We start from the raw sequence: 13,010 nt of genomic DNA, 5'->3' as shown, positions 1-13,010 counted from the left end.
ACAAGAACCAGTGAGTTCTTATCGAAAGCCAAGGGGTACTTACTTACTTTGAAGATGGAAGATGGCACACCCCTTTACCAAACAAAGAGGTTTTTTAAAAATAGTGAGTGTTAATATTATTGATACACGGATACCATTTGTAGTTACCAATACCCAGTACAAATTCTTTATTGTAATTACATTATTTAAATGAGACTGCTGATTTAGAAAATAAGGGTTTATTCTATTCTTCTTTAGTTGCATATGAGTAGTCAAATCATTAAATTATTTAAGGAGAAACGCTTCCGGTTTCAGTGCAAGTTCATGAGATACTATGTTCTCTTGTTTATCTGCTATCTTCTGCATCAAGTTCAGATGCTCTGTCCTCCTGTCTGCATCGAGTCTGTACCCTCATTACTTGTAGCATATTCCTTCTTTGTATTACCACTTACTTTCTTAACCTTTTGTTGCCCCGTCCCACCTTTGAGGGGAGCTATCAAATTCAAGATGTTTTTCATGAAGTAGTAAAACTTCTCAAATTTAACACGTTTTCTCTGATCAGCTGTCTGTAAAATATTGGTTTCTGAGATTTACAAATCACTGCATTCTGTTTACATTTATAGTTTAAACAGTGTCCTAACGTTTTCTAAAACTGGGGCTGGAATGTCTTACTGCCCATGTAATTTTTAGAGGCATAATATTTTCTGCTGTTTTTTTGTGATGGAAATGGATGGTCTCCTGGAGAAAACTGCTCTAAGAAGCTTTAAGTAGGCGGGAAGAAATGTAAAGCACAAAAACTCCACAAAGATGATCTTCTCACTTTAAAGGCTTGTGTTTTTGTTACATAACATTAAACTATGAAAGAAACTAGAGATGTAAGGAAAGGTCAAGTGCATGAATGCATCTAACTAGATGTATAAATACTACACTTCAATCAGATCATAAGCAAAACAGCAATGAATCAGTTGAGACAATAGAGAAATTTACCTGCTTTAGATGTCTTTCAATCTCCTTGAAGATGGGGTAAGCTTTAAAGTCCTCCAGACTAGTGCCTGAGCTGCTGGCTGCTGCACCAATGAGGAACCTTTGGGAAAAAATAATACTTAGCTAGACTCAATTTTGGTTTTGTAAAGCTGTTCAAGTAAAAGTAGTCCATACATGGTACCTAAAATGTGCCCACAACATGGAGCAAAATAATACAACTGATTTTCAGGTTAGCATGAAATACAGTATTTAATCAACGAGGGTATTAACCAGAGGTGGGTAGTAACGCCTTACATTTACTCCGTTACATTTACTTCAGTAACTTTTTCAAAACAAATGTACAAAGTGTACTTTTACTTAAACTAAGGTTTACTCTCGCGTGATTTTCAGAGACTCAGCGAGATCTTAGCATACACACACACACAACTGGTTTCCTGTTTGCCTTCGTCCAAAATCAGCTTCTCTTGTCGATATAATGTTAAGTTCTGATGTTTTCACTCACCAGTGTGGATTAAATTATCCTGTAAACTATTTTGCAGCGTTATTACCTCTCGCATAAGAAGCTAACACTAAGATCACGACACCACCACATCCAAAAACAGGAAGTGATGTCACCACGCACATACGTACTTCAAAATAAATCCAATATGTTAATTTAGAGTCACATTTCCTGTGGAAGAGGTTTACACTTCATCATTTTACACCTGAACCGGCTTCGGCGTCGTGTGGACAGAGTTCCTTTTGCTGAGCACAGTGGACAGATTGGAGTCTTCACTTTCCCTCAGGTGAAGATGTTCATAAAATGCACGGATGAGGAAGGTGATGCGGTGTGGTTCTGTCTGCTCGAGGTCTGACTAAATGATTTTCTGTTCCATGATTTCATCTGTTGGATTTTCCTTCATCCACCACCGCCCTCACTTTCTCTTGAATCCTCTGCCGCTTCTCCTTACCCTTACACTTGTCCTGCCGAGGTCTGATGGGATCAGTCCCAAACCTTCCTCTCCAAGGCCTCCACCGTGGACATAGGGACCTCATAGACAAGCAGGGGCCATATTATCCTTGGGAGAATACCATGTTGGTAGATCCAAGCCTTGATATTCAGTGGACATCCTGAATTGTCTATTGATTTTAGCCAACTGTCCAATTCCAGGCAGATGCACTGAACATGTGTGGAGTCCTTTAGGCTGCAATCTAATACCTTTCCCAGACTCTTCACAGGCTTCTCCAAGATGGATGGTATTTGGTTTCCTGCAATGCTAAACTGTTATTTTAAGTAACACTACTCTAATTTGAGTACAATTTTTTACTACTTTCAGACTGACGAATAAGGCACACAGCTTTTTTCCTCTGATTCATTTCTCAGCCCTTTCGGGTCCTGTTCACACAATGTTAATGTTCTATGGTGATCAGATCACAAATGGACATGACTTCTAAAATTTAAAAGTTCTCCAGAAGAAAGAAATTATTCCAAGCACACTAAAAGTATTAATCACAGAAATTCTCCTGTGCCTTGTTTATGTGACAGTGTAATAAACTGTAATCAGTGCAGTGACAAGGCTTAAAGTCTGTTCCTGAAATCCTTTTAGGAATCTACTTCTTATGAACATAATGCTTAACATGGAGTTTGGGAATTTGTGCACATTTAAATTAATTTTTGCATCTATTTGGAGTGCCTTCAGATCAGATCTCGCTTCCACGCTCTACATGCAAATGTGTATGTAAGCTACTTTACACACAGCCAACTGCCAACACAAAAAACAGGACAGTATTTCCACTTATGTTTCTACAAATTACAAAAAGAAAAAAAACAAAAACAGTCAGTGACCTAAATAACATTATTACACATCAAATAATCAACATACTACAATCTGCTTGAGTCCACACAGACTCAAACGTTGACTCTTCCAAAGGTTAAAAATTAGACACAATTAGAAAATAAAAAAAAAATATATATATATTTTTTGTTCAGTGTTGCTGCAGAATGATGAAGACGACTCCACAAACGTGCTGGCTAAACAAAATAAATCTGCATCAACACTCTAAATGGAACAGGGCCCAGACTACCTCCAAATGTGGTCTTAATCTGTGTCTTCTTGATGCATCACAAGTGTGTTCACATCTGTGCTCAGAGCTGTCAACTTCTAATCACATCACTAATGATGCATGTTGTAAACAAATAAATAATAATCCCACCAAGTGTTAATAAATAAATAAAGCATGTCTGTTACCTTGCCTCCTGCGGGAAACCCATCTTATATAGTGTCACAACCACAGCTCCTCCCAATCCAATGTTGTGCTGCAAGGCCACTTTTGCTCCTGGGACCTGCCTCCGGCCGGCCTGCCCTCGGAGCTGCCAGCACAGCTCTGCACACTGGGCCAGACCTGTGAGGGAATAAGCATGAAGAGTCGGACAGAAGCCAAAGACAGTTACTGACCAATTGGGAATCAACTTCTACCGGCTAAAAAAAAAGGCATTATCATAAGACAAACTACAGTGAAAAAGAAGAAAGTGAAAAGACTCCAGCTTTATACGATTAAATGGGCTTTAAAGAAAAATCTAGATTTCTTTAGAAGACGCAGACAGTCTTTAAAGTACCGCTACGAAACTGAGGCATGATACATTCGTTTTTGTATGAAAGTGCACTTAATTCACAAAACTAAAAGCTCCTCAGTTCTTTTATTTCAAAAGCCACATGGTGCAGCTCTTTAATACAAATCAGCTCTACATTAATGTTTCGCTGGAAATAGAAAATGGAAAAATAAGCTAAAAAAAGACCCAACAGGACACATTACTGGTATCTGTTATTTTTACAAGTGTATATGGAAAAAGTGTTTAAATAATTGCCCTTGAATTGCTTACAATTTTTAAAGCCTTCATTAACATTTTAAACTTGGCTGTAAGATGTGATTTAAACTGTGGAAAAAAAAAAACAAAAGCGACCATTAAAATTTAACACATTTTATTACACTTATAATAAGAGTTTAAGAGTTAAATAATAGACAAAATATCTATTTTTATTAAATATATTTTCCCTAATAAACCTTTTTTAATCAGCAAGGATGGCTTGGCCAAGAGGACACCAGCACACGTCATGAAAACAGAAATTCCAGTAACAAAATACATAAAAAGAAATTCCAAAAACTAATAATTTAGCGATAGGTTTTTATTGCAATAGTTGAAATCACTAGTTTGATGCATTACTAAGGTGCAAGTAGTTAAGCTCAGCAACAAGCAATGTTCAGAAGATTCTCGCTGTCTGCAAAACAAAATATAACAAAAGCTGAAACAAAATGAGCTCCAACATCTTCAGCTCAGTTTGTAAGGTCTTCCAAGCAATAGAGGCAGCAAAATTAAAAGTTGTTTCCCCAATTCAGTCCGGATTTTGGGAACATTTAAATGACAAATCATACACACATAAGGCATAAGGTTATGATTCTTTGAAGAAAATTAAACAGATTGGTTAGAACCAGCTCAAGAGACAATCAGTGGGCGCATCTACAGAAATTCAGATTGGGTCACTTGACTTTGCCGTACAAGTCACAACAGTGAGTGATACAACTACAACAAGTAATAAAATTTAAAGTACTGTAAGGGAGAGTGTTTAGAGATTGCAGACATTTAGTTGTGGTGCTAATGTACAAAACATCTCTGTAGTGAAGCAATGGAATAAAAGTAGCCAGGACAAGGTGCATGCAAGCTTTCAGGGAGAAGCAAGGTTTGTTGTGATGATAAAAACCAAGCTTCACACTTAGTTTGCAAACCAAATTTATTATATGAGCTTAGAAAGAAAGCTTATGATCAAGCAGAAAGCCCAAATACTTATATTTGGATACCAATTCTATCAGATTGCCTCAGGCCATTGTTATTGGCAGAAACATTTCTTGTAGATCACATTTGTGACTATATTTTCACAAATGTATTATAGTCTATATGGGGTGCTGGAGTTTCTTATAGTAATATACAGTGTGGTGAAAGAGAGTTGAATGTCTGTGGTGTGAAAGTATTAAACAAGGCGAGGTTTAGTGCTTGACATTTGTTTTGTCATTTCAATTAAAACATTTTTTATGTTAATTTTAAGGGGATCCTGTATGATTTGATTGGCTGGGTAATATCGGTCTACGTAGCTGTTAAAATTTGGGCCCTGCAGGTTAAGAACATGCATGCATCAGGTGGCAATAAAATACAGGTGTTATGGCAAAACAAAGTTTCTGTTCAATCCTGTGACACTTTGCAAACATTTAACAGCTTGAAGCAAGTCTCTTAAAAGAAAGAAAAAATAAATAAAAAATACTATAAACCAAATACAATATTTAAATAATGAACAAAAACTGATGATAAATCCAATAGAGCTGGAAATACTAACTGATAACAAATGTTACAAAGTGGTTTACAAATCAATAAAACAAAGTGATCGAACCAACACAATCGGCAACAGCAATGGTAAGAATAAAGAGAAATTAAAAGACACTGTGGCAGCATATTAATAAACGTTTCTCCAATAAAAATAATAAACAATTAGGAGAAAAGTTCCAAGTGGAGAAAGATCAATCAAATTTGGTTGTGTGAAGTTACTTTAACAATGTCTCTGACTATGTTATGTTTGTTTATTGATCTGTTTGCTTATTTATCTTTATTCCTGTAACATTTTCTAGGGTTACTTTTTAGGGGATAACCTTGAACTTTTTTTTAATTTCAGAATTTCAGTCAGTAAAAAGGCTGGTGACTCTGTAATCACAGCTACATGGAGGGGGCGTGTCTCTGGCTTATGTAATGAGGATCAAGAACAGAAGAGCTCTTGCGTAGGTTTTGATGTGCTTTAGCCTAACTAGGTGGATTTTTCAGTACTTTGGATGCTGGGCTGTTTACAGAATGGCATCTAAATGCAGGTTTTTCTGTTCGGGGGGGCTCAGATGATGGAAGGATGACATAATGAACACAGCTCATTGAGATTCACTTACAGTTCCTTATATTACTCTTGTGTCTTTACAGTGAAGATGTTTTATTTGATGTCTTATCTCTGTTGTTTTGTGTGGTTAATATATTTATTCTGGACAGGTTGGTGTTTGCTGCTGAGGTGAGCTGAGTGCCTGTGTGTGAGTGTGCAGGTAACAAGGAATGGTTGAATGGTTATTTATTTTTACATTTTGTGGGATTTTTTTTATGTATTTGAAGATGTGAATTACTTTATCCTTTGATCTGTGTTTTAACTGACCAGTGGGGCTGAATTATTGTCAAAGTTTCAAAATTTGCTGCGACTGAACCTGTTAAAAGGACAGTTCCATGATATGAGATGTTATGTTGATGTGTTGGTTTGTTTTTTTGCTGTTCTTTTGTCTACCTTGGGTCCCCAGGATTGAGAGGTGGAAGGTGCGTGAGGAGCAGCAAACAGGTAATCTATAGTGAAGGGTGTGCTGTGTTTGCTACTTGTGGTTACCCACCTAACAGGGCCCAAAACCTGGTCAATGGCTGCAGCTGTTATGTGTGGATGAATAAATATGTTTGAAGAAACCTTTCTGCCTCAGAGTCAGGTCATTCACAAATAAACTAATAATATGCCGCAAATTCTGTGGCAAGACCAGAGAAGTCTGCAAAAGTAAAGCAGTATGCTAGCTGAAAGAGGTGCCATAATACCTCCTAATCTCACAACTTACTCTGCAAGTGACAGTTCTTGGGCTAAGGTATTGCGAAGCATTTTATCCTATCTGCTTAATGAGATTTGCATTCTTCCATTATCCCAATAAGCTAAAAGCACTGAACAAGCACTGATTTCAGTCAGGGTTGGTACAGTCAGTTAGGTGAGTTTACTGCTTGAGTTTCTGTCTTGGTTTTGGGTTAATGTTTACCATTGCTGGTGTGGGGCTCTGTCGTTAGCACCTTCTCTCTACAACCAGTTGAGGCCGTGACACGGGTCACACCTACTGTGTACTGCTCAGGGCAAAGCAGATAGAGGCGGTTTCAGCCAGTTGCAATCAAGCAAAGTGAGCTCAGCTGTGTCAGCTCCAGGTACTTGACCACACATGGTGCGCTGAAGCGTCAGTGAGGCGTCAGCCATTGTGTCAGCCCACGTCGGGTTAAGACCACAAAGGGTAAAGACCTGCGAGTCTACCTGCGTGAGTCCATCGAGCAAGGGCACGAGCTGAAACCTCCTCACAACTATATCAACGCACAATGTGTTTCAAACCCATCCCTGTCAGACATGAAATGAAATGAAAAATGAAAAATACTTTATTAATCCCAAAGGGAAATTCAATATTGTAGTAGTAGTAATTTTTTAGTAAAACAATCACATTAATTAATTAAGGGCTTTGTTCTTCAGCCTGATAGCTGCTGGAAGGAAGGATCTTCTGTATCTCTCTGTCTTGCATCGGACTTGAACAAGCCTCCCACTGAACACACTCTGTTGTTTCGTCACGGGTACAGACCAAGACATGTCACCCATAGACACCGCAATCCGCAAAACCTGTCCTTTCCAATGGCATGCACGTCTGCCACACCCTCTGTTACCTTTGGTCTCTGGAACTGTCAGTCTGCAGTGAACAAAACAGAATTTATCATTGATAAATCTCTCTGACATTCAGGTCCTAGCCTGACTGAAACCTGGATCCATCCAGAAAACACAGCTACACCAGCTGCCCTTTCTGTCAATGCAGAATTTACCCAAACACCTCACTCAGCTGGATGAGGAGGTGGAACGGGCATTCTTATTTCTAAAAAAAGAACTTTGCCTCTCTCAGTCCTATTGCTAACTGCTCATCACTTGAGTCTCTACACCCATCACTGCATACATTCTGGTCATTTACCGCCCTCTGGGTGGCAGTTTAGATGAGTTTGTCTCTGAAATGGACATGATTCTCTCTGACATTCCTGATGATGGCACACCACTAATTGTCATGGGAGACATGAACATTCACATTGGCAAACCACAGGCAAATGACTTTCTGGCTCTCATCTACTCTTTCAATCTCAAACTGGTACAGACTCCTCCAACACACAAAGCTGGCAATACTCTTGACTTGGCGCTGACCAGAAACTGCTCCACAGCCGACCTGTCTGTCACTCCGCTGCACCTCTCAGACCACTTCCTGGTTAAATTCTGTCTTCCTTCCTCATGTCACTCAAGCGGCTCCAAAATGGCATCTTACCGCAGAAACTTGAGATCCCTCAGACCTACACAGCTGTCTGATGAGGTTTACTCTATCCTCCCCTTCACACTCAGACTTCTCCTTACTGTCTGTTAATGAGGCTACAGAAACACTCTGCTCCTCTCTCACCTCCTCTCTGGACAAACTCTGTCCTCTGGCATCAAAACCAGCTAGAAAAAATCCTCCTAGTCCATGGCTCACAGAGGTTCTAAGGGAGCACAGTGCCAGACTCAGGGCTGCAGAAAGAAAGTGGCACAAATCAAAAGAGCACACTGACTTGTCTGAGTACCAACAAAAACTTGAAACTTTCACATTCAGCCTAAAGGCGGCAAAGATAGCCTTTTATCAGAACAAGATCAGCAATGCTCCCAACACACGACAACTGTTCATGGTGTTTAACCCTCTTCTATCTCCACCACCTGCTTAGCCTCCCACTGTGCTGACTGCAGAAATGTTTGCTTCCTACTTCACTGAAAAGGTTGCTACCATCAGTAACCAATTCACTGAGCCTGACCAACTCAGCCTTACCAAACCAGCTACTGGTGCCTCACTCTGCTCTTTCCGCTGTCTAAATGAGGACGAAGGGGGACTTACGGTGACACCATGATAGGAACAACAGCGTGATAGCAGGGCTCCATCAGAAAAGTTTTAAACAGTAAAGACAACTGTACATTTTGAAAACCTTCAGTTTTGCCAGTGATAGTTTAACAAGACGAGTTCCTCCACAAGACAAAAGATGTCTAGCAAACAAGGGACTACAAAGGAAATGGAAGACAAACAACGGAAATCGCCCAGCCCAGCTGATGCTAGCTCAGGTGCTACTAGTCACCAGCTAACTAGCGAGGCCACACTTTTGGAGGAGATAAAAAAACCTCGTGAAGAGAACAAGGAGGGCCACGGTCAAACCAAATCGTCATTGGACCGCTTAGAGCAGGCTTTGGCAGATATTAGAAGCCAAATTAGTGAACACGAAGAGAAAATTATTGGATTGGAAGAAAGGATGAGTGTGGTTGAAGATACAGGGGCCAGACAGCAGAGGGCGCTCCGACATTTGCTTCGCCGTGAGACGGAACTTACAGCTGTATCTGATGATCTCCAAAACAGACTAAGAAGGAATAACCTGAGAATCTTTCAGGTACCGGAGGGGAGCGAAGGTGGAAATATGATTCAGTTTGTGAAAGACTTGCTACACAAAGTGCTGACGCTCCCCCCCGACACGGACATCAGGATCGAAAGGGCTCACCGTTCACTTCAATCAAGGCCGAATGACCTCGCGATGCCTCCCAGGTCTATCATAGTCAGATTTTTGGATGCAGCGGTAAAAGATCGGGTTCTCCAGCAAGCATGGAGCCAAGGACGGGTGTCGTTTCAAGACAAGCGGATCTTCTTTGACCAGGACTATTCTCCTGAGTTACAAAAAAAGAGAGCCAAAGTCCATGCGGTTGTTAAACAACTTAGACAAAATGGCATCGGGGCAAAATGCTTATACCCAGCGTGACTTAAACTGAAATTGGACACGGGAGAAAAGATCTTTACTACGCTGATGAGTGCCGCCGAAGTTTTGAAGGATCTGGGCATTCAGGTACACTGTGGGGAAAAAGAGCGATTTGAGGAGCGACTGATGGAAGGATGGGCCCGCAGTACGAAGAGAAGGAGAGAGGGGACGCTGTCGTCATCAGACTTTAAAGCCATTATGCAAGAGGAGGACTAATTACTGGAAATAAGGTAGAAAAAATAAATAAATAAATGCCCAAATAATCAAAGTTTTTTAGAGCTATTTGGTTAAATTAGGTACATGTGGACTGGGTGTAAGTAGAAGGTTATTTACTAAAAAGGAAGAAAAAAAAAAAAAAAAAGGATAAAGATCTTGAGTTGTCAAGGTTAACTTAGAAAACATTTTAATTCTGAATTCTGACGGGAACTGTTTTATTTCTTTTCACTTTTTTTTTTTTGCGGACGCATGAGTGTACAGCACTCCATGGGACCTCTTCTACATGTTAGTGTATTACTGGTCATTGTTGCACATTATGTGCTAATTGTCACAGGGAGATTAGGTCACCACTCTCTGTCCTATTACAGGAGTCAGACATAGTTTCAAACAGGAGGCTGTGGCTGATTGATATTTTGGAAGTTCAGTACTTTGTTGAGAATGTTTTTATTTTGTTTTCCCTGACATGTAAGACCAAATGTGTTCTGTTTGAGTTTGCACAGCCAGGTTTTGTTTTTCTTTATTTTTTATTAGGTGTAGTTTGTAAAGAGACAAGGCAATACAATTTGATAAACTATAATGACAATGTCTTCTATGAACATCATTACCTATAATATAAAAGGAATCAACAACCCTATAAAGAGGAAAAAGATTTTAGGACAGTTAAAAATGATGCAATGTTCTATAGCTTTACTTCAAGAGACACACTTATCGGAAACAGAACACCTAAAATTGAAAAGAGAATGGGTTGACCAAGTTTACAGTGCCTCATGTGGAGGGGGGAAAAAGAGAGGGGTAGCCATATTATTTAATAGAAGCGTACACTATAATAATGAAAAGATCTTTCGGGGTGGAGAGGGTCGATATGTTATGGTAGCTGGTACAGTTGCAGGACTTAAGATAACTATTTTAAACGTCTACGCACCGAATGAGGACTGCCCACATGTTTTTTAAAAAGATTGCTCATTTGTTAGCAGAGTGGGGTGAGGGATTGATGCTTATAGTGGGTGACTTTAATTGTGTAGTTAATAATAAATTAGATAAATTACCCATAATGACTAAACCACAATCCAGAATGTCCAAAAGCTTAACAAATATGATGAAAGAATTAGGGCTGGTGGATGTCTGGCGTCATCTTCATCCGAGTGAAAGGGATTTTACATTTATGTCCCAGATACATGGAAGTTATTCAAGACTGGATTACTTTCTTATATTAAAGAAAGATGCATTTCGAATTAAAGATAGCATAATTGAGCCAATGACCATATCTGATCATAGCCCAGTAACTGTAAAGTTGGATCTGGGATTTGAAAACCACACTAAATATTGGAGAATTAATGTCTCAATGTTAACAGATATCCATCTTCGAGAGGAAGTACGGTCGGCTATAATTGAATACTTTGCCCTGAATGATAATGGTACTGTTTCACCAGCAGTACTATGGGATGCAGGGAAAGCCACAATAAGGGGGAAAATAATTTCTATAGGGTCTAGACTAAAGAAAGAAAGACAATTGGAATTAGAAACGGAAATTAAAAAGTTAGAAAATGACCACAAACAACATGGAAGGCAAGAAACGCTAGATAAACTGAAAGGGACTAGAAAAAAAGCTAGATGAGTTATTAACATATAAGGCAGAGGGTGCCCTTAGATTTATAAATAGAAAGTATTATGAAACGGGAAATAAAGCCAGCAGGCTCCTAGCTTTTCAATTGAAAAAAGCGCAATCCAATCGCGCAGTCCCTAAAATTAAACATGTTGGTGCAAATAAAATTGAAACAAGCCCCAAAGCAATATCAGACACTTTTGGAGAGTATTATGAACAACTGTATAAAGGTCAGGTTGAGACATCAAAAGCAGATAAAATAAAAGATTTCTTTAAAACACTTAAAATGGATAAATTAACAGCAGGAGAAGCAGCTAGTTTAATAGAACCTATAAAAGAGAGTGAAATTAGAGAAACTATAAGTAAATTAAAAAATAGTAAATCGCCAGGAATGGATGAATATGCAGGAGAGTATTATAAAACATTTGTTGACGATTTGTCACCCATATTGTGCAAACTTTACAATTCTGTGTTAGAATCAGGTAATCCTCCAGAGTCTTGGTCAAAAGCTATTATTACAGTGCTTCATAAGGACGGAAAAGACCCTCTACAATGTTCTAGCTATTGCCCCATAAGCCTTTTATGTGTAGACTATAAGATATTAACATCCATTTTAGCAACTAGAGTACAAAAATATATAAAGAAACTAATAAAACCAGATCAGACAGGATTTATCTCAGGGCGCCAAGGCACGAATAATGTGAGGAGAGCGTTAAATTTGCAATCAATAATGGCAAAAGATAAACAACCATCTATGCTCCTTAGTTTGGACGCAGAAAAAGAGTTCGACAGAGTTGATTGGATGTTCTTAGAACACACTCTCGCTGAAATGGGCATTGGTGAGAAATTTGTTAAATGGTTTAATTTCCTATATAAAAATCCAGTAAGAGTTAACAGACACTGCTCTCATTTTTTTAAGGTGGAGAGAGGAGTGCGACAGGGGGACTCACTGTCACCTGTCCTTTTTGCTCTAAGCATAGAACCATTGGCTGAGGCCATACGCCAAAATATGCAGGTTCAAGGAATAACAGATGGAGAAGGTACAGTTCACAAAATTGCTCTCTTCGCAGATGATGTCTTGCTTTTTATAAAAAAAAATCCCAACACCTCCATCCAGGCCCTTATGCAATGTTTAGATACACATGCAGAAATCTCAGGATACAAGATAAACCAAAATAAATCGGTGGCAATGATGGTATCGGGGAATTGGCCTGAGGAATTAAATAAAACTGTGTCCTTTCACTGGCCTAATAAGGGCTTTAGATATTTGGGGATTATAGTGACACCTCACCCCTCTAAATTGTTTGAGGCTAATTATGCTAAGTTAATAAAACAATTAAAGAACGATCTGACGCATTGGGAAGTCCTCCCACTCTCTCTATTAGGCAGAGTGGAAACTATAAAGATGAACTTGCTTCCTCGTCTTCTCTTCTTGTTCCAATCTTAACCCATAAGAGTTCCAATTTCTGTTTTTAACATGCTAAATAAATTAATCTCTCAATTTATTTGGCAGCACAAGAGGCCTAGAATAAGACTTAAGACACTTTATCTGCCAAAAGATAAAGGAGGATTAGCTTTACCTAATTTAAA

General features: G+C 39.0%; 1 protein-coding gene across 1 annotated transcript in view; it reads right to left on the bottom strand.

Annotated features, from left to right (window-relative positions):
* Positions 1-13,010, bottom strand: part of scp2a (sterol carrier protein 2a) — a 53,764-nt gene that overhangs the window by 20,927 nt on the left and 19,827 nt on the right. The window contains exons 12-13 of the mRNA XM_041992585.1: positions 3,192-3,345; positions 967-1,063 (exon numbers count right to left, since the gene is read on the bottom strand). Coding sequence (XP_041848519.1) covers positions 967-1,063; positions 3,192-3,345 — 251 coding nt within the window. The remainder of the gene's footprint in view (positions 1-966; positions 1,064-3,191; positions 3,346-13,010) is intronic.

The sequence above is a fragment of the Melanotaenia boesemani genome, chromosome 8 (genome assembly GCF_017639745.1).
Source record: "Melanotaenia boesemani isolate fMelBoe1 chromosome 8, fMelBoe1.pri, whole genome shotgun sequence".
Lineage (NCBI taxonomy): Eukaryota > Metazoa > Chordata > Actinopteri > Atheriniformes > Melanotaeniidae > Melanotaenia > Melanotaenia boesemani.
The sequence above is the reverse complement of the archived record's forward strand: the minus strand, read 5'-3'. Positions and strand labels throughout refer to the sequence as shown.